The 25,550-nt window shown below is 45.9% G+C and overlaps 1 protein-coding gene across 1 annotated transcript in view; it reads right to left on the bottom strand.

Annotated features, from left to right (window-relative positions):
• CHCHD6 (coiled-coil-helix-coiled-coil-helix domain containing 6) overlaps positions 1 to 25,550 on the bottom strand; it is a 224,515-nt gene that overhangs the window by 34,119 nt on the left and 164,846 nt on the right. The window contains exon 6 of the mRNA XM_081097138.1: positions 9,195 to 9,265. Coding sequence (XP_080953264.1) covers positions 9,195 to 9,265 — 71 coding nt within the window. The remainder of the gene's footprint in view (positions 1 to 9,194; positions 9,266 to 25,550) is intronic.

Below are 25,550 nucleotides of genomic sequence, written 5' to 3'. Positions count from 1 at the left end.
CACGTACACCAGTTTAAACCAATTTATTTTAGTAAATTTCTGAATAGAAAATACTCCTTTTAAAAGGTTAGGTAAAATAGGAAAGCAAGAGATAGGAACATCTTTTGAATTCAGACCAATTTGAACATTGTCTGGGATAAAGAATGTTTAGAATGCCATTTTATTAGGGGTTCAAATAAATGGCCATTGTTTTAAGAGGTGACTGATCTGTCATTAATTCACTAAATAGATTTAATTGTGGAAGCTCAGTCCCTGAAAATAGTTTATTCTTCCAGGTGGGTCCCAACCCCTCCCCCATTGTTTATTTAAGAAGCCTCACTTGCAAGTGATGGTGAAAGCATAGAGCAGCAGCTCAGCTCCAGCAAGTTCCACTTGGCCATGTCCATGTTAATCAGATCCCTTTGGATCAAAGTCCTTGGAGCACAATGACTCAGTTTCAGGAAACAGTTAATACCCTTCTTCCTTCAACTCAACTGTTCTAACTTCTTTGAGGGCTGGCTCTTTGTGGGGCCAGGGAGGACTGTACAAGTTTCCTGGCAGGAAGAAGCCGAGACAGGCTCTGAATGAATCCCACAGGAAGAGGACTGAAGGTTGTCATAAAAAATAGATGCGGCACAATAAATGCAGGATGTTCCCTGGGGTCTTAATCTCTTCTTTCAAAAAATCTGAATAATTACACCTGCTGCACTGTTGTGAGGTAGAAGGGTGTACGTGCGCGCGCGCGCATGTGTGTGTGTGTGTGTGTGTGTTGCGTGTGCCTACATACTTTGAATATTCATTTCTACCCCAACAAAAGGATTTTTCAAAAACAAAGTCCTCCAACTGTTAATGTCAGCCTCACCAACAACACTCTTCAGTCATAAGTTCCCTGTCGTCCCTTAACTCGGGCAGGCACCTTCTGTTGTCCTGCACCCATGTTGGGCTTGGCAGGCTTCAGGAAAGCTTGGTGGGCCCAAGAAAAGTTGGGAAATATCACCCATGACATCGGTGTCTAATGCTGCTAATGTAACCAGTGTCTGATGGACTCCAGTACTTACTATTTCTTCTACCTGGCATGGCTATTTTCTGCTTGGCAAACTCCAATCATTCCTCAAAAGCTAAGTCAGGACTTCTGCTCCCAGCTACAGTGAAGTAGCTAGTAAAAAAAACTATGCTCTCCTCTGAGAAAAATTTTTTAAAAGCTGGAATACAATAATTTGTTCTAAGACATCTAAGGACTAAGACAAAGTAGGACTTAAGGGTCAAGGTTATGAAAAAGGAACTGTTGAAAGGTAAGCATTCATTCCCAAAGTCACTTTTGCCCTCAGTTTGTGCCAATTCTTGGTGCAGGAAGGGAGGCTGAGAGTAGGGCAAACAGATTCAGCTAAAAGGCAGACAAGCCAGTATGGCTTTTGGCAATTTCACAGGACTGTAGAGAGACAACATTCCTTTGGAGGTTGGGGCTGCCAAGGCAGCTAGGATTTGAGGGATCAGGAATCTAGAGAGAAGGGAGCTAAAAAGAAGTGAGCCAACACTTAGTGGTTTTCCTCTTTTAAAGTATTTGTCAGATTCTTGAGTTACTTAATGCAAGACGCTAAGGAGCTAAGTAAAAATCCATTGAAAGACAGAGTAGAATTTTCAGAAGTCTCAGAGCTAAAGGGGTAAAATGGGGGTTTAGAACTCACCAAGAAAGAGGAGCCCTGGAAAACCATTCCCTAGGAACAGGGGTAAAGCAGAAGTAGCCTGAGCTTTACCAACACTGCAGGCAAGCCTCCATTCAGCTCAGTCCCTCATGAGTTTAAGGTGATCTGCCTTCACTCAGATGGGCAACAAGGAATAGGGTAGAGCATCTCTGATAGAGATAACATACTCCAGAGCCACTGTACTTTATCTGTATAATATATGACATTTAGTGAAAAATTACCAGGCACACAAATAAATAGGACCAAGAGAAAAAATATGCAACAGCAAAAGACCCTCAGCTGACTTCAAAATAACTATAATTAATATGTTCAAGAAAACATGACAAAACCAGAATCTCACCAGAGACTGAAATTTTTTTTAAAAAGCAGACAAAACTTCTAGAATTGAATAAAATGCAATAATTGAAATTTAGAATTCAATAAATAGGTTTAAGACAGATTTGACACATTAAAAAGAGGATTAGTAAAATGCAAGGTCAATAGAAAAAACACAGGCTACAGCACAGAGATGACAAAAAAGTGATGAAAAATGGGGGGGGGGTGAAACACCCACAAAACATGTAAGACACAGTAATACATGTAACTGAAATTCCAGAGAGGAGAAAAGATACAATAGGGCAGAATTTTTTAAAATGTATTTTTATTGATTTCAGAAAGGAAAGGAGAAGGAGAGAGAGATAGAAACATCAATGAAGACAAAGAATAATTGATTAGCTGCCTCCTGCACACCCACTATTGGGGATCAAGCCCATAACCAGGCATGTGCCCCTGACTGGAATCGAACCTGGGACCCTTCTGTCCGCAGGCCAATACTCTATCCACTGAGCCAAACCAGCTAGGGCAGGGCAGAATTTTATCTGAAGAGATAATGGCTGAGAAATTTCTGAAACTGATAAAAGAAAATTAAACCACAAGACATGAAACCAATGGTGGGAGTGGGAGGGTAGAATTTGAACCTAGGCACACCATAGTCAAATTGCTAAAACACACACACACACACACACACACACACACACACACGAAAAAACAAAAAAGAGAGAAAATCTGAAAATCAGAGAAAAAAAGAAATTACAACAAAGGAGTAAGAATAACATCAATAGATCAACAGCTGACTTCTCCAGGGAAAAACAGGTATCAAATGAGGATATGAAGATGCCTTCAGAGAGCTAAAACAGAGGATTGCTATATTCATCAAAATAAAGATATTTCCAGACAATTAAAAATTTGTAATCAGCAAAGCTGTTGGCATAGGTAGCTAGATATTAATAAAGGAAAGAAGCAAAGAGAATCGGACATTGTTGAGCATAATCAACTGGGGAGCATGAGCCTGCTTGCTTCTCTAGGAAGTTACAGCTTCACACACTCCCCAGGGATCCATGGGTCCCTTCCCCACAGATCACTGGGGTAAAAGATAAAACAATGAAGAGGGAGGTAAACACATGCTCAATAGGAGCCAAAATGGAGACTACAGATGTCTGTCAGTCTAGCCTAGGGAAAGAATGGATTGGTCAGGGGATGGTCCCTTCAGAAGCCACAGCCCCCACCCCCACTAAAGCTTAGGAAATTGATTGGTTATTTTGAATGAGCTACTGGTCCTTCCCAAACCTGAGATAATCTAATCCCAGGTAACAAAGCCTTTCTCCCTTCCCCACCCCCTTCTTTCTTTCTCTCTCTCTCTCTCTCTCTCTCTCTCTCTCTCTCTCTCTCTCACACACACACACACACACACACACACACACACACACACACATGCTTGCCCTATGGGTTCACACATTCTCTCTGTAGCAGCCACAATGCCGGCAGCCACCCGGACTCCAAACACAAGCTCCAGGCCTGGATACAGCCCACAACAATGGATCAGAGCTGGGAACAGTGCTAACCTACCTGCATGGGGACTGAAATGGCTTAGCAGAGGCTACAAAGGACTAAGCTTTAATATGGCACAGGATCTCTAGACACTGGCCTTGATTTTCCATGGCAGAACAGACAGAGATGGGACATTGGGAACCCAGGGGCTGCCTTCTATTTTTGTTAGTTCTGATGAAATAATCGAATCGATATCCCCTCCCCTGGGAAACCAACCTTTAGATCATTTCATAACTGACATTCACTTTCGCTTAGACCAGTGGTCGGCAAACTCATTAGTCAACAGAGCCAAATATCAACAGTACTTCTTCAAAATGGACTTGCCCAGGCCGAAAACCGACTTCTGCGCATGGGCCACGAAGTTTCAATCGCACTGTACGTGCGCACCTGCACGTGGTATTTTGTGGAAGAGCCACACTCAAGGGGCCAAGAGCTGCATGTGGCTCGCAAGCCACAGTTTGCCAACCACGGGCTTAGACCATATTCCATTTGCTAAGACCAGTAACTTTCCCCTCCGGACTTGCCCCAGATCTGGACCAACCCAGAGAATTCTCGGCTGAAAAACTCACCTAGAGTCCTTTAAAATCTTGAACTCCCTGTCCCTGGGTGACACCATTTTGGGCAGCCCATCTGGTTTGCAGATGATCTAATAAATTTATAATTCTTTATCACTTTCTTTATCCCCAGTGTGGGGCTTGCAGGAGGCAACTGATCAATGATTCTCTCTCATCATTGATGTTTCTATCTCTCCCTCTCCCTTTCTCTCTGAAATAAATTTTTTAAAAATATATTTTATTGATTTTTTACAGAGAGGAAGGGAGAGGGATAGAGAGTCAGAAACATCGATGAGAGAGAAACATCGATCAGCTGCCTCCTGAACACTCCCTGCTAGGGATGTGCCCACAACCCAGGTTCATGCCCTTGACCAGAATCAAACCTGGGACTCTTCAGTCCACAGGCCGACGCTCCATCCACTGAGCCAAACTGGTCAGGGCTGAAATCAATTTTTTTAAAAAAATCTTACTACCAGACCTCATCCTCCCTCGTGGGTCCTCGAAAAAAAATGCTTTTTCTCACAACAGAGCAAGAACCCCACTTCCACCAGCAACAAAGCTGTACTAAACTAAATACTAAATGAGTTCTTCAGTCAGAAGGAAAGTGATCTTGGAAAGAAACCATAAATCCATCAATCAGTAATGATACAGAAAATTTGAATACAAACGACCACCTGAACCTAACTGACAAACAGAAAACTATATCCATGGGTAGAATATACATTCTTTTCAAGGGCACATGGAAGGCTTACCAAAACTGGGTCATAAACCAAATTTCAAACTTTTAAAGAGGATTTAGAGTATCTCTAATCACAAAATTAAACTAGAAATCAATTATAAAAAGGTAACTAGAAAATTATCATCTGTTTGGAAATTAAGCAATGCATTTTAAAATAAGCTATGAGTCCAGTAGAAATCAGAATAAGAATTAGAAAAAAACTGAATTTAATTATCAATGAAATATATCAAAACTTGCAGGGTATAGCTAAAGCTATGTTTTCAGATAAATTAATACCTCAAGTGCATATATTAGGAAAGAAAGAAAGTTGGAATGGTATTTCACTATTCCTGTGGCTGGCGACAGAATACAAGCAAAATTCTGTCCGGGCTGGCTTCTGCTGACTTTCCCCAGCTTCATCTTAAATCTCTTTTTTTTTTTCATTCATTTCTTTGCCCACACTGGCCTTGCAATTCCTTGAATGTGCTAAATTACTTCCTGCCCTGGGGCCTTTGCACAGGTAATCCTTCTTTTTGAAATGTTCTTTCTCCTTCCTTCCTCTGACCAACTTCTCATTTTACAGGAGTCAGCTGACATGCCATTTCCTTAGAAGCCTTACCAACTTCCAAGTCTGGGTTTGGGGACTCAAACCTGGGCTTTTAAATTCAAACTCAGTCTTTCTTTCACGACTCATTACTGTAATCAGTTATTGTTTGGGCAACTGCTTTTTGTGCTATTAATTTAAAAATATTGCTTTTCATTCCCCAAATGCTATAAGCTCCTTGCTGGTAGCAACCAAAGCGGTCTTGTTTATCTCCAGCACTTGAGCATAGTGCCTGGCAAATAGCCTAAACACACGTGTTTAAAAAATGGGTGAGCCCTAGCCGGTTTGGCTCAGTGGATAGAGCATCAGCCCGAGGACTGAAGGGTCCCAGGTTCAATTCCAGTCAAGAGCACGTACCTTGGTTGCAGGTTCCCCAGCCCTGGTCAGGATGCGTGCAAGAGGCAACTAATCTGTGTGTCTCTCTCACATCGATGTTTCTCTGTCTCTCCTTCTCCCTTCCACTCTCTCTAAAAATCAATGGATAAATATCCTCGGGTGAGGGTTAACACACAAAAACAAAACAAAAACAAAAAAAAAGTGCGTGAAACATTAATTATCCATCTAAGTAACCAGTTTATTCAAAGTTGTTAAAAAAAGAAAATTCTCCAGTAGTATTGCTGTCAGCAATTGGCACTTACTCCAGTGGCACTTACAGTGCAGTTTACAATCATTTGCTAATCCAGGAAATCTCTCAATCAAAGATTCTGTCTCCACCTTAATGTTTAAGTACAATAATTTTAACTCTACATTACTTACTGTTTAATTTGTTTGGGAAAATACAAAATTTTCTTCTTTAGTAAACTCTATATATTACATCTGTTCCATGCTATGTCAAGCTAGGTGTTGTAAAAGTGATTCAAATGACTGCCATTATTAGTAACAGTCTGTGGACGAAAAAAGGGCCACATATTAAACCCGATAAACTGAGAAACCAGAAGGATGGTGTGAAAATTCCTAAGTAAAAGCGGGTCCAGGCAGATACTAGTAGTTGTCTTAGGCCTATAGCTTCCTTGACAAAGGTCAATCTTTATCTTAAGTGAGCCTGTCTATTGTCTTTTTTGCGGTCTCAGATAACATACCTTTGAAACGTCAGAGGAATCTCCTTTTCCAGACCCATCAAGGCACAACCCCCCGCACCAGAGCAGGAGCCCACACAAACCCTCATTGTTATCTTGTTCCCACATACCATCTCTGTGTGCTGTAAATGTTATTTATTAACTATCCTGCACCCGCCAATGTAAAAGAAGTAAGTGTCTCCGTTTTTACTTTTTTATCCAGGCCCTGAGATTTCCCGGGTTTGCTTTCTCCCACCCCTTCCCTCTACCAGCCATGTGTTTCATGTAGTGCTCCTTACATCTCCTCCTATGATTCTAATGTATAAATGCTGCAATGCTGCCATTCTCAGGAGCATTTTCTCAATCCATAGGAAGCTTGCTTCCCATCAGTTACCAGTTACCAGTTTGACTCAAACTCATAAAAATTCTCTACAGGTTTGGACATAAGTCAAGCTTATGTCCAAGCAGTTGTTGACATCATAGGTCTACTTTCTCTGTGGTACCTCACTAAAAGCTTTAAAGGGGTTGTTCTTCTTTGTTTTGTAGATGAGGAAACCAGAGAGGTTAAGTGACTTGCCCAAGAGCACAGAGCCAATCAGAAGCAAGACTGAGGTGTGAATCCAGGTCCAGGCAGGCTCATAGCTCCAACTGCTGCCAATCTTATGTTCAGAGGGGGCTTTCAAGGGACAGGGAAGAAGCCAAGGCAAAGAGTGAAAAACGGTGACTACAAAGCAGTCTCAGCTAAGCTTGACCCCAGCCCAGCAGGGAACCACATGTGACTGTGGACAACCTCGCTAGCTTCAGTTCTTCATCTGTGAAATGGAACCAATAATAGTAAATGAAAGCATATAGTTGAAGTGCCTGCAAAGCACCTATCATGTAGTAATGTGCTTAGTAAGTCATTCTCAAGGGATATTGCAAACAAACTACTCTTTGCTTTGCTCAGATTAAAAATATACTCATATGTCAGCTCCCCTTTGCCTTCAGAGGATATGATGAGAAAGAATATGATGATACAGTCGAATTCACTAAGCCAGGGACCAGGAGTCCATGAGTCCCAACTCCCAGGACGGTGAACCACATGGCAGATGACAAAATGCGTGGCCAGCGACTGTAAAGCTGCCCGGCTTCTCTCCAGAGCTGCTTCCTTTCGGCAGTTGGTTCCATGATCCGGTGAAGGGGGGTGGGGGTGGGGGTGGTGGCTCTGGATCCGGCATCACTGCCCCACACACACTCCAGGGGGTGGGCCAGGGCCAGGAGCCAACCCTGATTTTGCCTTTTCCAGGATCACATTACTAGGGTGGCCGTCACCCACCCACCTCTGAGGTGTGACTGCTTTCCAACCTCTTTCTCTCATTGATTGTGATTATGAGCACTAATCAGCCCCAGGGGTGAGGACAGTGCTCACTTGGGCCGCACAGGAGCCCTGGTCTGTGAGGACAGGAGCTTCTGCCTGTGGGGTGGCCCACACACTCTGCAAGGGCAGCTGGAACATTCCATTCCGCAGGGTCCACACAGCCTGTAGCACTCACAGACCCCCACCCCAGGCCCTGTGGGATCCCAATGGGCAGGCACAGGACCCTTCCGCATGTTACCTGCTGGCTGGAAAGGTCTTTTTCCTCGTCTCCTATTACTACTGCAGGACTTGACCTCTTCAAGATAACGGCTTCTCTTTCCCAAACCTACTTTTTAGTCAGCTGTACCCCAATCTGGTGGTATTTCCCCAGCTTCAGGTGTCTATGTACCCACTGGGCCTGTAATGCATGTGCATCTCCCCCACCCCTCACCCCTCCCGGCTCCACACATGTTTTTCATCAGCAGCTGTGTTCACAAGAAATGTGTCACTTCCTGGTCACCCAAACCTTCTGTTTCCATCTCTTGGTGCCACACCCAACCCTTCAACACTCTGCACTCTGACTGGTTTGCCTGGGAGTCACCCCGACTAACCCTTGAAGGAGACAGACCCATAAAGGAGGAGGAGCAAGTTGGTCAGAGCCCCTGGTTACCTCATGAAGGTCTACAGGGTCCACAGAGACCAACTTCAAAAAAGAACCCAAAGCGTAAGGCCCGGCTCTCACTTCCCCACAGGAATCCTCAGACCTTCCCTGACATGCCCGCTAAACTAAGCAGAACTGCGTCTATATTGGACATACTGCCAGCACCTCCCATCCTGACATTCTGGCTCTGGTGCCTCCCGACAGCACAGGAGCAGGACAGACGGGGACCGAACGCTGCCCTCAGCACTGTGCGACCTGAGCGAGCCATCAGTGTCCCTGAGCCAGGCCTTCTGGAGTAAAGCAGGGGCCACCTCGAGTGTCAGCATACACGAGCTTATGGCACAGGGCCAGGCACATGGGGTGCCCACAGGGAACAGACCCATCCCCTGAAAACCAGCTCCACAAATGGGGGACCAGCAGCACCCCTTCCCTGACTTCTCTGGGGGCCTGATGGACACCTGGCCTGGAATAGCCCTGCCAAGTCTGCCGCAGCCCCACTCCATTTGCCAGGTTGCTAGGGGAGAAGTGAGTGCTCATGTGGTCAATTACAGGTGACCAATAGCTGCCTCAGATCCAGGTGAGAGAGCTGAGAAACAGATGGTCCTCTGTGTTATTACAGAAATTTGAAATTAGGCAGGTGGTGGCAGGTTTCAAGCCATGTATGGGAATTTTTACAAATACAGGCTAAGTTTACAAAGAATATTAAAGAAATTCTTACTTTATTGTGCCCTCCATTTTCGAAGCTGCCTCATGGAATTGCTGTGAAGATAGTTTATACATCTCAGCATTCTACAAAGAGAAAAATAGAACACGTTACCAAAGACTGAAATTTCCCTCTGGCCCTGTCACGTGATGCAACTGCATTAAAAAGTGACAGATGCTAGCTAGCCCTAGCCAGGTGACTCAGTTGGTTAGAGCATCATACTGAACACCAAAAGGTAATGGATTTGATCCCAGAGAAGAGTGTGTATAGGCAACCGATGTCTGTCTCTCTCTCTCTCTCTCTCTCTCTCTCTCTCTCTCTCTCTCTGAAATAAATAAATAAATAAAAATTGACAGGCGCTAATTTCTCGACTAGCATTAAAGCAGACTAGTGACTGATCCACAGCTTAGGTCTAGTTCCTACCCTGGACCAACCACAGCTACAGAATCCTAGCCGAGCAAAGAATAGAAGGACATGGATTTTCCAGTTTATGGGTCAGCAACATGCCACCCATGAGCAAATCCCAGCCTGCCACCTGCTTTTGTAAATAAAGTTTTATTGGAATATGCCACAGTCTGGATTTGTTTTCACTTCTGTGGCTGCTTTGTGCTGCAATGGCCGAGTTGAGTTGTTGTGACAGAGGATGTATGGTCCACAGAGCCTAACATATTTACCATCTTTAAATAAAATTTCTGCTGAGTCTGGATCGGGTCCAAGCCTTATTTTATAGGAGACTCTGCCGCCCAGAAAGATGAAGCCACTAGCCTAAAGTCACACAGCAAGTGGCTGTGCCAGGGCTACAGCCCAGGAGGCTGATGGTGAGTCGGGCATGTGCCCTGCTGCCTGCCAACACCAAGGTGCTTCTTGGCATGGTGACTGGACAGAGCCCTGCAGGGTGGTTCCAAAGGCACGCACTTATGTCCTTTCTGAGGTTACCTCGTGGGTGTACATGTACAGAGCCAGGCTGGTGGTGAGACAGCCATGTTTGCAACAAGGTCGAGTTGGATTAAATCCCAGGGGCCACCTCACTGTGACTCTGGGTAAGTCACTACTTCCTTTTGCCTCAAAGCCAAGTTGCTTCAGGCCACACAGAACCAGAATCCAGCACTTTCCACTTGTTTTCCCGAGGAGACCAAAAGAAACACACAGCTAGCCCACCTGCCACCACGCTCCCTGCAGAGAACTGTGAGTACTGACTTCTTGCAGGAACAACCTCAAGAATTAAATCACCCGGATCACAGCCCAAGACAAGGCCGGCAGTCACCTCCCCAGCGAGGGTGACAAGGTAGCAGCAGATGCCATGCACACAGATAGCCTGGCCTGAGGGGAATGACCCCCTCCTTAGAACAAAATGGGTGAAAGGTGCCCAGAACAGAGTCAGGCAGAGAAAGTGCCTTGTCCCATTGCCCATCTGCAGGGAAGGTGGGGCAGGAAGCACCTCCCCGAGGACCTACAGAGCGGCAAGGCCGTACAGCAGCCTCAGGGAAGAGCCACGCGGGAGGTCAGCATGGAAGGTTGTGCTGGAGGGAGCACACTGGGGCAGAGCAGTGTAGAAATTCAGCTCGGGGTGGTGCTGGGGTGAGGCCAATGCCAGGCCTTCCATCCCCAGCCACCGAGTGAGCCTGGGCAGGTCATGCTGCCTCTTCCTGGCTCATGTCCTCATCTCTGACCCGAGGAGAGAGCCAACACCTCTCTCCAAAGGCCATCAGGCACACAGGTGGGACGCGAGAAAGCTCCCACCACACAACAGGTACAAAATAAATGGGGGTTCTCCTTCCCTCCCGGCCAGGCTGCCCTGGCTCCCGCTGGCACATGCTCACTCCAAGGCGCCCAGCACATTTCTCTCTGGAGCTGCATGTTCCAGCCAAGAGATCACGATTCTTCCTCAACCAGACTGACATTCACCCGACACTGACTGTTCTGAGCGGAGGAGTAAGGACGAGACGAGTGAACTCAGGGCCTCCCCTCACTCTTCTGTGACACCCTGGAGGGGACCGCTGAGACCCAGTTTGTAGTCCAGTTCATGAGTCCTCACAGAAGGCTGCACAGTCCAGAGACCCACATTTTAATTTCCGCTTGGGCACATGCTGACAGTGTTTTCTGGGTCACTTACTTCCTTGAGCCTTGCTTCCTTGTTCCCTCCTTCACAGGGTGGCTGAGACCATGCCCGGTGGTTCCTGGCTCACGATTCCCTCTCTGTCCACGGTTGCCACTATCATGACACCACAGAACTTTCTAACACTAACATGTGCTTTACCTAAGCACCCCCACCGATCTGGTTCTATTTCCTTTCCCACAAGCTAGCCTCACAGCCCAGGCCTTCTCCTCTTTGAAACAGTATCAGGTCCCCATCTTCCAGACCCCACCACTCGTCAATGTCCCTTTACAAGGGAGTATCCCTGTCCCAGATGGACTGAGTGCTGCCGGTTCACAGAAAACTCATTGTATCTCCTGGCACACAGACCAGCAAGGGTGAACCAGTAAGCGGTTAAGTCAACCACAAGCTCAGACTGAACATGTGGTCAGTAAGATTTGTCACAGAAGTGCCCACAGGCCAAGAAGTGGTTGTGATTACCCCACAGCAGCTTCCTCTATCGCCTCTCAGAATGACTCAGAGGAAGTCCCCTTCCTGCCATGACCCACCCACCCACCCTGCCTTCTAATCTGCCTGCGTAGACCCAGACCAACTGAGCATTGTTGGGTGCCCCACGGCTGCTCCCCTGGTACACAAAGGCCCTGGTCAAACTCTGCGAGTGCTGAGCTGGCTTCCTGTGCTCATGGCCTGTGTCCAGCAGGCCTTCCTGAGGCTTCCGAAGAGCACCCAGACCCCTCTACCGGGAAGAGCAGGGCGCTCCGCAGACTCCCGGACCACACCACCACCAAGGGGCTTCTAGAAGGACTGGCCACAGGCATTCATACGGGAACCCACTGAGTACTGAGACAAGGGTGCCTGCTCCCAGGCCTCCCGGGCTTCCAGATGATGCCACATCACGAATACAATAGACGTTCGGCTGCCAAAACCGGTTTGGCTCAGTGGATAGAGCATCGGCCTGCGGACTGAGAGGTCCCAGGTTCGATTCCGGTTAAGGGCATGTACCTGGGTTGCGGGCATATCCCCAGTAGGAGATGTGCAGGAGGCAGCTGATCGATGATTCTCTCTCATCGATGTTTCTAACTCTCTATCTCTCTCCCTTCCTCTCTGTAAAAAATCAATAAAATATATATTAAAAAAAAAAACAATAGACGTTCGGCCAGTCACCCCAGGTGACACGGAGGCACCAGAAAGGACAGCCTGGGCCATACCATTAGCCTGGCTTCTAAGGAGCTGACTGAAACCTAATCTTTTTTTTCTTTTTTAATATTAAATCATGTTTTTGAAAAAAAAACAATACATGGTTTAAAAAGGCAAAAGCAGAAAGGACAGAGGGTAGGTATTCGGTGACCAATAAGCCTCTCCACAGCCTCGACCTGGAAAGAAAGTCAGCTGGGAACCAGCGGGGTTGGGGAGTTGCGGGGAGGTCGGGGTCTCAACTGGCTCAGAGCCCAGACGGACCCCAGCCCAGTGAGTGGGGAACAAAGGTTTTCTTCTTTTTAATCCTTTCCTGAGAAATGAGAATTTTTTTCAATTGATTTTAGAGAGAGTAGAAGGAAGAGGGGAGGAGAGAAGCATCGATGTGAGAGAGATACATCAATGGATTGCCTCCCACGTGTGCCCAGACTAGAGGTGGGGATCGGCCTGCAACCCAGGTGCATGCCCTTGACTGGGAATCAAAACCGTGACCCTCCTGTATGCAGGCCAATGCTCTAACCATTTAGCAACACCAGTCAGGGCCAAAGGTTTTATTTTTTAAGCAAGGGAGTGGCAGGGTCAATTTATATTTCAGAAAGAACATTCTGGCAGCTGTGTGGATGGTGAACTGCACTACCGGGAGAGGGCCTGGGTTCCCACAGCACAATCCCACGCCTGCCCCTGAAAAGGAGCCCTGTTACCCATTCATAAGTCGCTGAAAATCATTCTGAAATGCATTGTACTGAATCTACACACATTAATTAACACCCACTGATAGTAGTGAACTATTATTTCTGGGGAATTTTTCTTTCCCATCAGACTCTTCTGATTCCTGATTCTGGATTCTTTTCCTCTGCCCAATAAATGGCCACCCCTCCTTCTCCTCCTCCTCCTCCAGCTGCTTCGTATGCACATCTGAAACCAGAAACCTGATTTCCATTAATTAAATCTGCCATTAAAAATTAAATAACGTGAGCAAGAAGGTGTGTTATCTCTACGGGTTTCAAAAGTCGCAGTGTTTCTTCAATTACTTCCCAAGCAGTTTTCATATTTCATACTGTCTGATTTCTCCACGGGCCTGGATTTGCAAGATCAAAAGAGAGTGCAAGGGTGAGGGGAAGCGCGGTGAAAAGGCTCCGAAGGGGAGGACAGGGAAACCGTTGTGGAAGGCCAGGGAAACGGTCCTGCTGCCCCCGGAGGAGCTGGGGCCCGGGAGTGGGGAGGCCTGGGTAACCCACTGGCCCATGCTTAGAGCAGGTCTAGGGGACTGTGGACAGGAAGATAACCAGGCTCATTCTGACGGCCTGCAGAGGAGCCACTGGGGAACTTGGGAGCCCTGACAGCCACACGCCTGCACTGGGTGTCATGGGAGGCATTGCTGTCCAGAAGAAAGACAGAATTAAGGTCTAAGGTGCACGCCAGGATCAAGAGAGGCTGCCAGGGTCAATGAGGATGGACACGGGGTCTGGAGTCAGATGGGCTGAACTAGGGCCCAGCTCCCAGGAGTTGTAAACGTGGGCCAGCATCCAGACTGGGGACATTGTCTGTAAACTGAGGACATTAATAGAGCCTCCTTCATACAGTTTTGTTGGAAATGATACAGATGCCAGTGAGCTAATGCATACAAAATGCTCAGAACCATGTCCGGCACACGATAAGCTCAATACATATATTAAGAACTTAACACCCCGATGCACATCAACCAAGGAATACATCTGGAAGAGACCCAGCAGTGCTGAGAGAATGAGGGAAGGCTCCTCCAGGATGGAAGCTCCACAAAGGAGGGGCTCACCTGTCTTGCTTGCTGATCTATCCCCAGAGCCCCTAACACTACCTGGCATATAGTAGGCCCTCAATAAAGAGTTGGTCAGTAAATGGAAGTAGGGGGTCAGAACCACCAGAAAAGATCAAAAAACACGATAAGTTCATGGCCATTAGCTTAGACAATTGAGAAGGTTTGCTGGGCTGCCACTCCATGTCCGGCGGACCGCTCCGTGGGCACCAAGGACCGAGCCAGGTTTGGACACAGCCCTGTGAGGAAAGCTGTCAGATTGGGTGGAGCCCATCCAGGACTCAGGGCCAGGCAGAGAGGGGGCTGCAGGGGTGAAGTGAGAATCAGAACTTGGACCCTTTCCCTACTAGTGAGAGCATTTTAACAAATGTTTTAGGAGAAAGTAAGAGCAACACTCACTAGTCCTTTTCCGTGGCCACAAGCATGTTGCTCACAAGGTTCCACAGTTCCCTCAGGCCAGGTGCTGTGACAGGGACCTGCAAGCACCCTGGCCCCTGCATGCCCAGAGCAATGCTTCAAGGTAGGAATGTCACTCCTCTGCCAGAGAAGACCAGGCTTTGCCAGGCAAAGGGTCACCCAGGGCCAGATCTCCAGGGAAAGAGGCAGGACCACTTGGTGCCCTTGCTCTGGGCCCAGCAGTTGCCCAGGAAGAAATATCACAAACCAAAGGCCATGTGGAAAGAACATATGTACAAAACTGTGAAGCCCAGGACCCTGGCTGCCTGGGGAGGATTCCTAGCAAACTAGTGAAACTGGGGAAAGCCGGGGGTGAGGGGTCAAGGAAGTCCCAGAATCTGAGGACAGGAGAACCCCAAGCCCAGGTGCACTCAATACGCCCTGGGCCAGTCATCCAACAGATGTAGATCTCCCAATCCAAATTACCAAAGCTTCCCACCCTCCCAGGAGAGCTAATTTAAAAGGAGGAAAAAAATGCATTCAGGATTTGGAGAATCTCTGACTGGAAAAGAATAAAAAACACAAAGAAGACAGGAATGTAAGTATTTTGTGCAAAGTAAAAATAATCAATATAAACTTTTGTAATGCTTAGGACATGCGGTCAGCCAGACTATCAATGAATGAATAGCAATGCAATTTGGTCAAGTGTCTAAACAGTTGGTTCTTGGCTGTTTATGAAGTTGGTCCACTATGTCTTTGCCCTGTTTCCCTCCTCCTGACCCAGCCCCTTCCCCAAACACTCAGCTGACACCTAGCCTAAGTTTGAAAACTACTTCTCCCTCACCCTTCCCCTTACACTGTTCTCTAAGCCACTGATACTGCTAAAAGCAGCCCTGGCTAAGCGGCTTGGCTCAGTGGATGGAGCGTTGGCCTGTGGACAGAAGGGTCCCAAGTTCAATTCTGGCCAGGGGCACGTGCCTGGGTTGTGGGCTCATCTCCAGTGGGGTGTGTGCAGGAGGCAGCCGATCAATGATTCTCTCTCATCACTGATGTTTCTATAAAGAAATATATTTAAAAACAGCCCCGAAAGGAAACTAGCTGGTTATACTCACTTCTGCTCTCACTTGAAAAGAGTACCCCTCTTTCCTGACTTGCTCTGGCACTCACCAGGATGAGGGTACACAAACCCCCTCTCCCTGAGCCTGTTTCTTCATTGGCCCCTGGGGAGAAAACCTGCCTGTCGTTCTGGGGCACTCTGAGCATGCAATGAATAATGGGTACAAGCATTCTTAGCACATTGCCCAGCATGTCAAGGTTTAATAATTTCTTCCTTTCATCCAGCAAATATTTATTGAGTGCCTAGAGTTTACTAAGCCTTGCTCCACAATCAGGGGGCACATCAGTAATGAAGAGAAATGGTCCTTTCCTTCATAGAGCTAACAGTCTTGATATGGAAAAGAAAACAATTCTACTTTGTAAAAAACACCATAAAAAGACACAGGGGTCAGGGGGCTGAGGAGCAACAAGATGAGGGTGGGGCGATTTTAAATAGGTTGATCCAGGAAGGCCTCTCTGCTGGGGTGACTTGGGGTAGAGATCTGAACAGTGTGATGAGGGAAATACGATCTGGGGAAAGGCCCTGAGGTCGGACTACTTGGCGTGATCTTGGGAAAGCAAGAGGAGAATGGATGGAATACATTAAGACGAGAAAACAGAGGCAGTGGAAGGATAGGGCCCGACCACGCTCACACCAGGCTCCACAGGTTCCATGCTCACACAAGGTTCCCTGCCCACACAAGGTTCCCGTTCTCAGGTTGGCAGGAAGCCACTGGAGGGTTTGATCAGGGGGTGATACAATCGGATTTCCATTCTGGAAGGATCACATCTGCTATGTAATGGAGAGCCTACCAGGAGGAGAGAGTGGGCTCCAAGCCACCTGGAGGCTGCTGCGAGAAAGGTGGCAGGGCATTCACCGAGGGGTGCCAAACATGCTCTGCACCATCAGCAGGGAAGAAGCAGACCCATACCTCGGTCTCGGCTCTGCTGAGTGGGAAATGACCAGGAAAACCAGTGGAAAAGTCAGGAAGGCTGTGGGGATATATGTAAGGAGCTCAGGGGAGTAGTGAAGTCCAGGCTATGAATTCTATAGCTTTTGCTGCAGTATCTACTCAGTAAGTCTTAGCTGAGTGCTGAAATCCCCTTTGACCCCCAGCAGATCCCAGCTCCATTGATGGTCTGATCTCATTTAGAATTTCCTCTTCCCCTTTGTGGGACACTCCGCCTCCAGAACTCTCCTCTTTCAAACCCTCATCTTTTGGTTCTCCCATTACGTGTCTGCTCCCTGCATTTCCTGCATTAGTAAATACCACGCTCCCCCTCCAATTCCTGCATGGCGGGTGACCTGTCAATCATCGCTCTTGGGGCCCCCATATCAAGCTGGCAAACACATGTGAGTAACCCTGCCTCCTGCTTCTCTCTCGAGGCCTTTCCTTTCTCTCCCTTGTCCCTGCTTTCATTCAACCTTTATTACCTTATGAGTGGACTATGACGAGGACACATCTTATTCATATGCCACACTGGTTCTCCCCCGTCTACAGAGCAGCATCCAAGACTCTCCCTTTGAAATTGACCTCTCTAATAAATGACTTTGGCACTGCCCGATATGCTCTGTACTTCATGCCATGACTCATCGTTTTCCAAGCCTCCAACATGTTCTCTATACTGTTTTCTCTGCCGATTCTTCCCCATCCACCTGAGAAACTGATTCATGCTTTGAGACTCAACAACACCCCTCTACTGGGCAGTCATTCCTCTCTCATATCCCAGGCAAATTAATGATTCCCTTCTTGGTGTCCTGACTGAGATGTACTGTACGGCAGCATTTCCCACAGTGCACTGCAATCATCAGCTAATGTGCCTGTTCCCTCACATGGACTGGGAACCATGTGAGCTCAGAGTCCATACTTGAAGAATAAATGAAGGCGTTATTACTCCACTCACTCTGATCTCTGGACTCTGTCTCCTCCACATTCTCACAGTGTTGCGTCAGCACTGATGTCCTTACCTCCAGCCTAAGTTGGCCAACAACTCTCTACCTGGTGAGCCTGGCCTTGCCTCCTTGAATCCACCCCCTCAAGGCCACAGGAACATTCCACCTGAAGCACACACCTAATTGTGCCAAGACCCAGCTTATCCCCTTCCCCCCTTCTCTAGGTCATCCCCATCCTGCCCTTCCAGACACCCCTCCATCCCTGGACATCTACTCCATGTCCTATTTCCTAACACACCTGGCTGGCTGCCATCTGAACATCATTCCCTAAGGTGTCAACTGCTAACAGAGTGTTGTGACAGTGGCTTTAAGTGAGGCCTTCATAAAATTATTTGCATTTGTGAAAAGTCAGAGGAAAAGCAGGCTCTCTGTCTTTGCTGTGCCATTATGAGGAGTCGAAGGCACAGAGCTGGGTTTTCTGGACCACACCTCTTCTGTGGGTTTGGCTGAGTCTCCCAGCATTTCTGGGTGTGTGTATAATTGGGGGTGGGGAGTTGACTAGTCTCTCCTTACAAGGAAGTGAGAAGTATAGAGCCTAGGGCATCTACCTATATGTCCATACACACATGCACACATACACACTTCGCACACTGCAAAGCATTAGATAAGTGTAAAGCTGTGGTAATTAGTAAAAACTATACAGGTTTTTTAAACTTTTTATTTACACTGAATACTAGCCATTAGCTGCCAGACCTCTGGGTGAGTGCTGACCTTACCCGAAAGCTGTTCTTCATTGAGTGTTTGTGTCTGGGTGAGAAGACCCGCCTCTTTGGAATACAGTCAAACCTTGGTTCTCAAACATCTCTCATCTCAAACAATTCACTTCTCAACCCAACAACCCTCTCATGCTGATACCTGCATGATCAGGTGACAAAGAAGACAATTCGTGAGTGTGAGTCAGTTTACCGCTAAACCTCACATTGTCAACATCTCAGGAAATTGAGTATTTTCATGTGTTTTTGGCTTTTGTTGCTGCTTATCATTATTAAAATTTCAATTTTCTTTTTTAAAATAATTTTTATTTTATTTTTTTAGAAAGAAGAAGGGAGAGGGGGAGAGAGAGAGAGAAACATCAATGTGTGAAAGTGAAACATTGATTGGCTGGCTCCTGTACACCCCCTACTGGGGATCAAGCTGGTAACCTGGGCATGTGCCCTGACCAATAATTGAACTAGCAACCTTCCGGTGCACAGGACTATGTCCAACCAACTGAGCCACATGGGACAGGGCTAAATTTTTGTTTTTTACTATACATTTCATTTCCTTTTAATTAAATTTTCATTTACATTTCATGTCCTTTTTGTTTGTAAAGTGTTTACAGATTAAACAGTATATAAGACATGCACTATATGTAAGAAAGGTTAAAACAGGGAATCATTTGGAGATCTGGTACAGATGAATTCAATTTACATTATTTCTAATGGAAAAAAATGATTCGATTTTTTTAATAGCCTTCAGAAATGAATGAAGTTTGAGAACCAGGTTCCATGTATTTGTCAAGACTGCAGTGATCTGACGGAATCCTACAGTTCCTCACGAACAGGTGAGCGATCTGCAATAGAAGGGGCTGGTCGGAGGTGTAGATTAGCGCCTGTCTAAAGGGAAGACTTTGTGTTAGAGTGCACAGGAAGGGAGCAGAAAAAATAAAGTTAGAGGAGTAAGATTATTTAAGAAAACTTCATGGAAAAAGTATGATAAACAGTTAAGGTTAAAGTGATGTGTGGGCAAAAAATATATATATATTTTAAAAATATCTATGGTATGTGGAAGGTAAATTTCACAGTACGCAGGCCTGGGACCTGTAGACCAGGATGGAAACCCTGAACCAAACTGAGATCAGGGAGTGGGCATTAAAGTGGAAAGGAAGGCAAAGAGCTTTAAACAGCTGCTAAGTACAGAGCAGCATTTAACCTAGATGGACAGAAGCCATGTGAGGGCAGACAGTGAGAGAATTCAACGGTGTGCTTGCAGTAAACAGGACAGACAAGGTAATCTGCCACCGTAATCATTCCACCACCGGGTGTGTGAGGAGGCAAGGCCGTCTGACGGGTAGCATCACTGCTCTCACACAAAAGCTGGGCAGCCAGCCAGGCCTTGGTGTTGCTGGTTAGTTGTGTGTTCTTTTTTTTTTTACATTTGCAGAAACATATTTGGCTAAATGACTATCTAAATAGTTTGAAAACAAAATACAAAGCACAATAGAAAATAAAAAAATCAATGGACATGAATTTTAATTCCAGTTCTGCAACTCACTGGTGATCTGAGTCCTGCTGCTGTGAATTGCTGATTCTCTGCGACAAAGAATAGCAGAGTAAAAATCTCAAGGACAAGCCTAAAAGCTGTGGAAAGCTCCGAGGCTGGGAACTCCACGGTTAAGGAACCAGGGAAATGGTATGGCAAGGGGTTTGCGGTGCAGACCCTCTCAGGCCCTAGTTACATCAGCCCTTCAGGTGCTGTGCATGTAGGTCACAGAGGCATTAAACAGATGTTCTGCCTCTTTGTGCTGATCCGTGAACTTCTGCGTCCAGATGAACTGCAGAGGCAGGCTCTGGGCATGGCACCGCACTCAGCGATTCTCAGCATTAGGGTACTCAGCCCTCTGTGACGGAAGCCAGCCACACATACTCCTGAAAGCATGCCTTTAGGTCCTCTCAGAAGACTTGCAAGAAAGGGAAAATCGCCCAGGCAGGCAGCTACAAGTCTGGACACCCTGCTGCTTAGGACCTGGGCCTCCCATGCAGCTGAAAGTCACCTCACCTCTCCATTACACCTCCACCTGGCCAGTCTGAGGCAGTGTGGCAATCTGAGGCCTTGCTAATCAAAGGAGGGCTCACGCACCAGCAGAATCAGCATCGCCTGCAAACTTGTTAGAAATCGAGAACAACTCAGGCTCTGTCCCAGACCTGCTCTGAAGCTAGGCCCCAGGTAGGCTTCCTATGGGCTTTGTTTCAATAGCACTACATTAACTTTTCAAAAGTTTGAATGCCCTTGATTGGGTCCTGCCCTCCTTAGTTCGCCATAGCTCTTATATGTCCCTGTGATTTTATACCTGTAACTCCATGTACCTGAAATTCCTCCCGGGCGTCTGAAGGCAGCTGTGCTGTGGCCCTTAGCTTGGTGTTTACACTCCAGGCCAGCAGTCTCTTTCTGGTGGAACATGAGAATTACTGGGTAACTTTCAGAAGTCATGCCTGAGCCCACCCAGAAGAGACTCATGATTGGGCTGGGTTGGCACCCAGAGGATTCTCATGTGCAGCTAAGGTTGAGAATCACTGCTCTAAGGTCAGGAAAACCTGAGCTTAAACCCTGGCTTTGCTACGTACTACTTGTGTCTCTTTAGACAAGTTACTTTACCACTCTGTGCCTTGGTTTCCTCATCGACCAAGTGAGGACAGTAAGAGTAACTGTAAGGTCTGGTGGCTCCCTCAAAAGGAGTGCTGTAGAAGGAGGGAGAGAGTACTGGTACAACTGCACTCGCAAATGATAGGGATTAATGGTACCATTTCACTCAGGAGACCTTACCTCCTGTTATCACAATGCCCGTCTTCTCTTACCAGCACCAACCCTTCCTCTAATTTATGGTTTCAAACCCTCCCCAAATCCTGCAGGCACTCTTTGGAAAGAGCCTCAGTTGATCTATGTTCCAGGATGAAGAGGATATCAGTTCAAGATGCAGCCTGACTAGGAACATGACTGCCTCCTCCCTCACACAGATTACTGCCACAGGAACATGGTCATTATTTTTTCAAATAGGTTTTCAATTTCTTGCTTTCTCTCTTCTCTTTCTGGCACCCCCATGATGTGAATGTTGGGATGCTTGAAGTTGTTCCAGAGGCTCCGTAGGCTATCCTCATTTTTTGGACTTTTTTAAATTTTGCTGTTCTGATAGGGTGTTGTTTTGCTTTCTTATCTTCTAAGTCGCTGATTTGATTCTCAGCTTCATCTACTCTACTGTTGATTCCCTGTAAATTATTCTTCATTTCAGTTGCTGTATCCCTTATATCTGACTGTTCTTTAGTATGCTACTGATTTTCTCACTAAGTTCATTGAGCATCCTTATAACCAGTGTTTTGAACTCTGCATCTGGTAGATTGCTTGACTCCACTCTGTTTAGTTCTTTTTCTGGAGTTTTTCTGTTCTTTCATTTGGGACATGTTTGTCTCATTTTGGCTGCCTCTCTGTGTTTGTTTCTATGAATTAGGTAGAGCTGCCACGTCTCCTGGGCTTGGCAGAGTGGCCTAATGTAGTGTGTGTTTTATAGGGCTCAGTGGCACAGACTCCCTGATCACCAAAGCTGGGCAGTCCAGGTGCACCCCCATGTGGGCTGTGTACACCTTTCTGTTATAGTTGAGCCTTAGCACTTCAATAGGAGGGATTTACCCTTTTTCTTCATGTCACTACAAAGTACCTATACAATAAATTTTCTGTACCCAAGTAAAAAAGTCCAACATTATTCCCCCAAAGTTTCAATGTGACAATTTAACAAACATTCAATTTCATGAATGCGATCTGGTGAGATCTTTGGAGACTGATTTATCATGGTGATAGTCAGGACACTGTTGGTTGCAAGTAGTGGAAAATTAGATTGTAGGTGGTTTGAACAACTAAAAGGAATTACTGACTCACATAACTGCAAAGACCAGTGGTACTTTTGGTAAGAATCAAGTGTTTGAATAAAGTCACTAAAAACTTGATTATTAAAGAAAAGAAACTTGATTATTTCCATCTGTCCATTCTGCCTTCCCTAGGTAAGCTTCATCCTACGGTGGCTGGCTGCCAGCACCTTCCTTCTTTGTTGACATACAGCAGGAAAATAGAGCCTCCCTTTCAATACGTGATGGAAGGGCTCTCTTGCCAACAGAAAAGATGAATGAATGAAGAAAAGACAGTATGCTCTCTGAAGCCCAAGGCATCATCATTCTTCAGGGTCCCCAAACTTCTCTCCTTTGGGCCTATACTGGGTCATGTTATCTGAATAAACCTCTAAGGCCAGGAGGATAGAATGTGAAGATTCATTTAAGCCAACTGGAGAACACTTTAGAATTGGCACTGGGTTTACTTCACTCAGAAACGCATGGGCTATATGGACAGGAAAGGAAGGTATCTAAATGAAACCCCAGACACTGACACAAAAAAGAAGGAAAAGTGGATTCTAGGCAGCCTCTAACAGCAAATGTCTTTGATAGTCATTCAAAACATTCACTATCCAGTCAAGATTTAGATAATTAGCAAATTCGATAAGTGGACTTTCTACATCTTTAAATCGCTAATAAAAATGTTGACTGAGATAGGAGTAAGGAGGAGTCTCTGGGTTGATGTTTATCTATTTCTTAGCATCTTCCTAATGTGATAATTAAACCTATCACAAAGCAACCTGATCATCTTAAATTCATTCACCTGACTCAAAAAAGATGTCATTAGCCCTAGACCAGTGATGGCAAACCTTTTGAGCTCAGCGTGTCAGCATTTTGAAAAACCCTAACTTAACTCTGGTGCCGTGTCACATATAGAAATTTTTTGATATTTGCAACTATAGTAAAACAAAGACTTACATTTTTGATATTTATTTTATATATTTAAATGCCATTTAACAAAGAAAAATCAACCCAAAAAAATGAGTTTGCGTGTCACCTCTGACACGCGTGTCATAGGTTCGCCGTCACTGCCCTAGACCAAATGTTATACAGAAGTGCAGTGATAGTAAATCCAAGCTACTTTCATGGTCTACTATTATACACACCCCTACAGGAAACGATGTCCGTGTGAGACTCTCACAGCATAACCTGAGCACTGGTGAAGCCCAAAGCCCTCTCTGCTTATCCAGTTGCCCACTGGACCCATGTGCCCCCTCAACAGACACACATTTAATGTGCTTTTCCCTCTTCTTAAGTTTCACATTTCCAGTTGTTTTTAAACCATTTATTGAGGTGAAGTTAACATAACATAAAATTAACCATTTTTCAAGTGGTGTTTAATACAGTCACAATATTGCAAAACAACCAGCTCTATGAACATACATGTATATGCATGAAGTCCCTGTTCTCAATTCATTTGGGTATGAACTTACGAGTGGAACTGACAGATCCTATGGTAATAGTGTGTTTAACTTTTCGAGGAACTGCCAAACTGCTCTCCACACTGGTGAACTGTTTTACATTCCCACCAACAATGCACGAGGGCTCCAATTTCTACATATCATCATCAACACTTATTCTCCTTTTTAAAAAATAATTATAGTCATCCTAATAGGTGGGAAGTGATATTTCATTGTTGTTTTGATTTGTATTTCACTAATGACTAATGACACACGAACATCCTTTCCTGTGCCTGTTGGCCCACTTGTGTGTGTTTGGAGAAATGTCTATTCAAGTCCTTTGCTCATTTTTAAATTGGGTTGTTTGTCTTTCTATTGTTGAGTTGTAAGAGTTTCACCTACTTCCTTTTAACTCAGTTATTCTAGTCAGAACGTTCAGAATATCTTCACTCTCTCTTTACCCTGAGAGTCACCAATTTCTGTTGTTCTTCCTCAGAAATGCATCAAATCCCTTTCTTCCTCTCTGCCCTCCCTCCCAAATGCCCTACTTCAGGTACTCATTGTGTTTTTCCTAAAGGAATCATGATAGCCTCTATCTTTTCTCCCCAGCTCCAAATTTCTTTCACATAATGACTAACTTCTATAGCGTAAGCTTAATCCTGTTACTCCTCTGCTAACATTTCTCAGCTCTTGGCATCTTCCAGGACAGCCTGAGGATCCTGGCTTGGTGGCGAAGCCCTCCTCAGCCTACTTTCTAGTATCTTGAGTCCATATGCAGCAACTCTGCTCCACGGAAGCTCCATGAAGCTGAGTGCCATGCACATGCCTGTATGCTCAGTCACGCCCTGGCCAGTATTGGCCCCACCCTAGAAACAATCCCCTCTGCCTCTCCGAAAGTTCTTCTAATTCACCCTATCAGCTCTGACTCCAAATTCATTTCCTTGGAGATTTCTGGTGGTGCCATGGCATTATTTTTAACACACTCAGTCACGCCCAGGCTGCCCTTCCTGGAGACAGTGCCCACTCAGGAGGCTACTCAGGATTGTTGCTAATTGGACCAAGGGTGGACTGGACCACACAGTGGGAGTATAGCTTGGAGGACACAGGGAACGCGGGCTGAGTGGGAGAGGAGAATGGATAAATGGAGCAGGAAGGAACAGGAAAACACCATTGAAAACAGTATGAATGGGTCACAAGGCAAAACCAGGGCAATAGGTTCCTGGAGGCCTTAGTTACCCAACACCTTCTCACATCTGAGCTGTGGGTAGCTAGCTGTAGGGTGGCCTGAGCATAGCTCTAGGCCTCATAATGACAGTGGCAAAATGCAGAACCCCCACAGATGCTATGTGCTGAGCTGAAATGTGTCCCCCCAAATTCATATGTTGAAGTCCTTACCCCTAGCACCTCAAACTGTGACCTTATTTGGGAATAGGGTTGTTGCAGATAGAATTATTTAGAATGAGGTCACACTGGAGCAAGAAACAAATGGGACAGGCACAGTCTCACTCTCGAAGAGCTTACAGGCCAGGGTGGAGACAGACAAGAAAATAAATGAGGTGCTGCAGTTCACATGAAGGAAATCAGGCAGGACAGTGTGATGGAGAGAGCAAAGGGGAAGGGCAAGAGAAATCATCTCTGAGAAGTTAAACTGTAGGACCTCGTGGCGCAACGGTAGCACGTCTGACTCCAGATCTGAGAAGTTAAACTGTAGTTGATACTTAAATGAGAGGAAGGGGAGAAAACAAAAGGTAAGAAAGAAAAGAAAGAAAAGAAAGAAAGAAAGAAAGAAAGAAAGAAAGAAAGAAAGAAAG

This window comes from Myotis nattereri (genome assembly GCF_964212035.1).
Source record: "Myotis nattereri genome assembly, chromosome: 8".
NCBI lineage: Eukaryota > Metazoa > Chordata > Mammalia > Chiroptera > Vespertilionidae > Myotis > Myotis nattereri.
The sequence above is the reverse complement of the archived record's forward strand: the minus strand, read 5'-3'. Positions and strand labels throughout refer to the sequence as shown.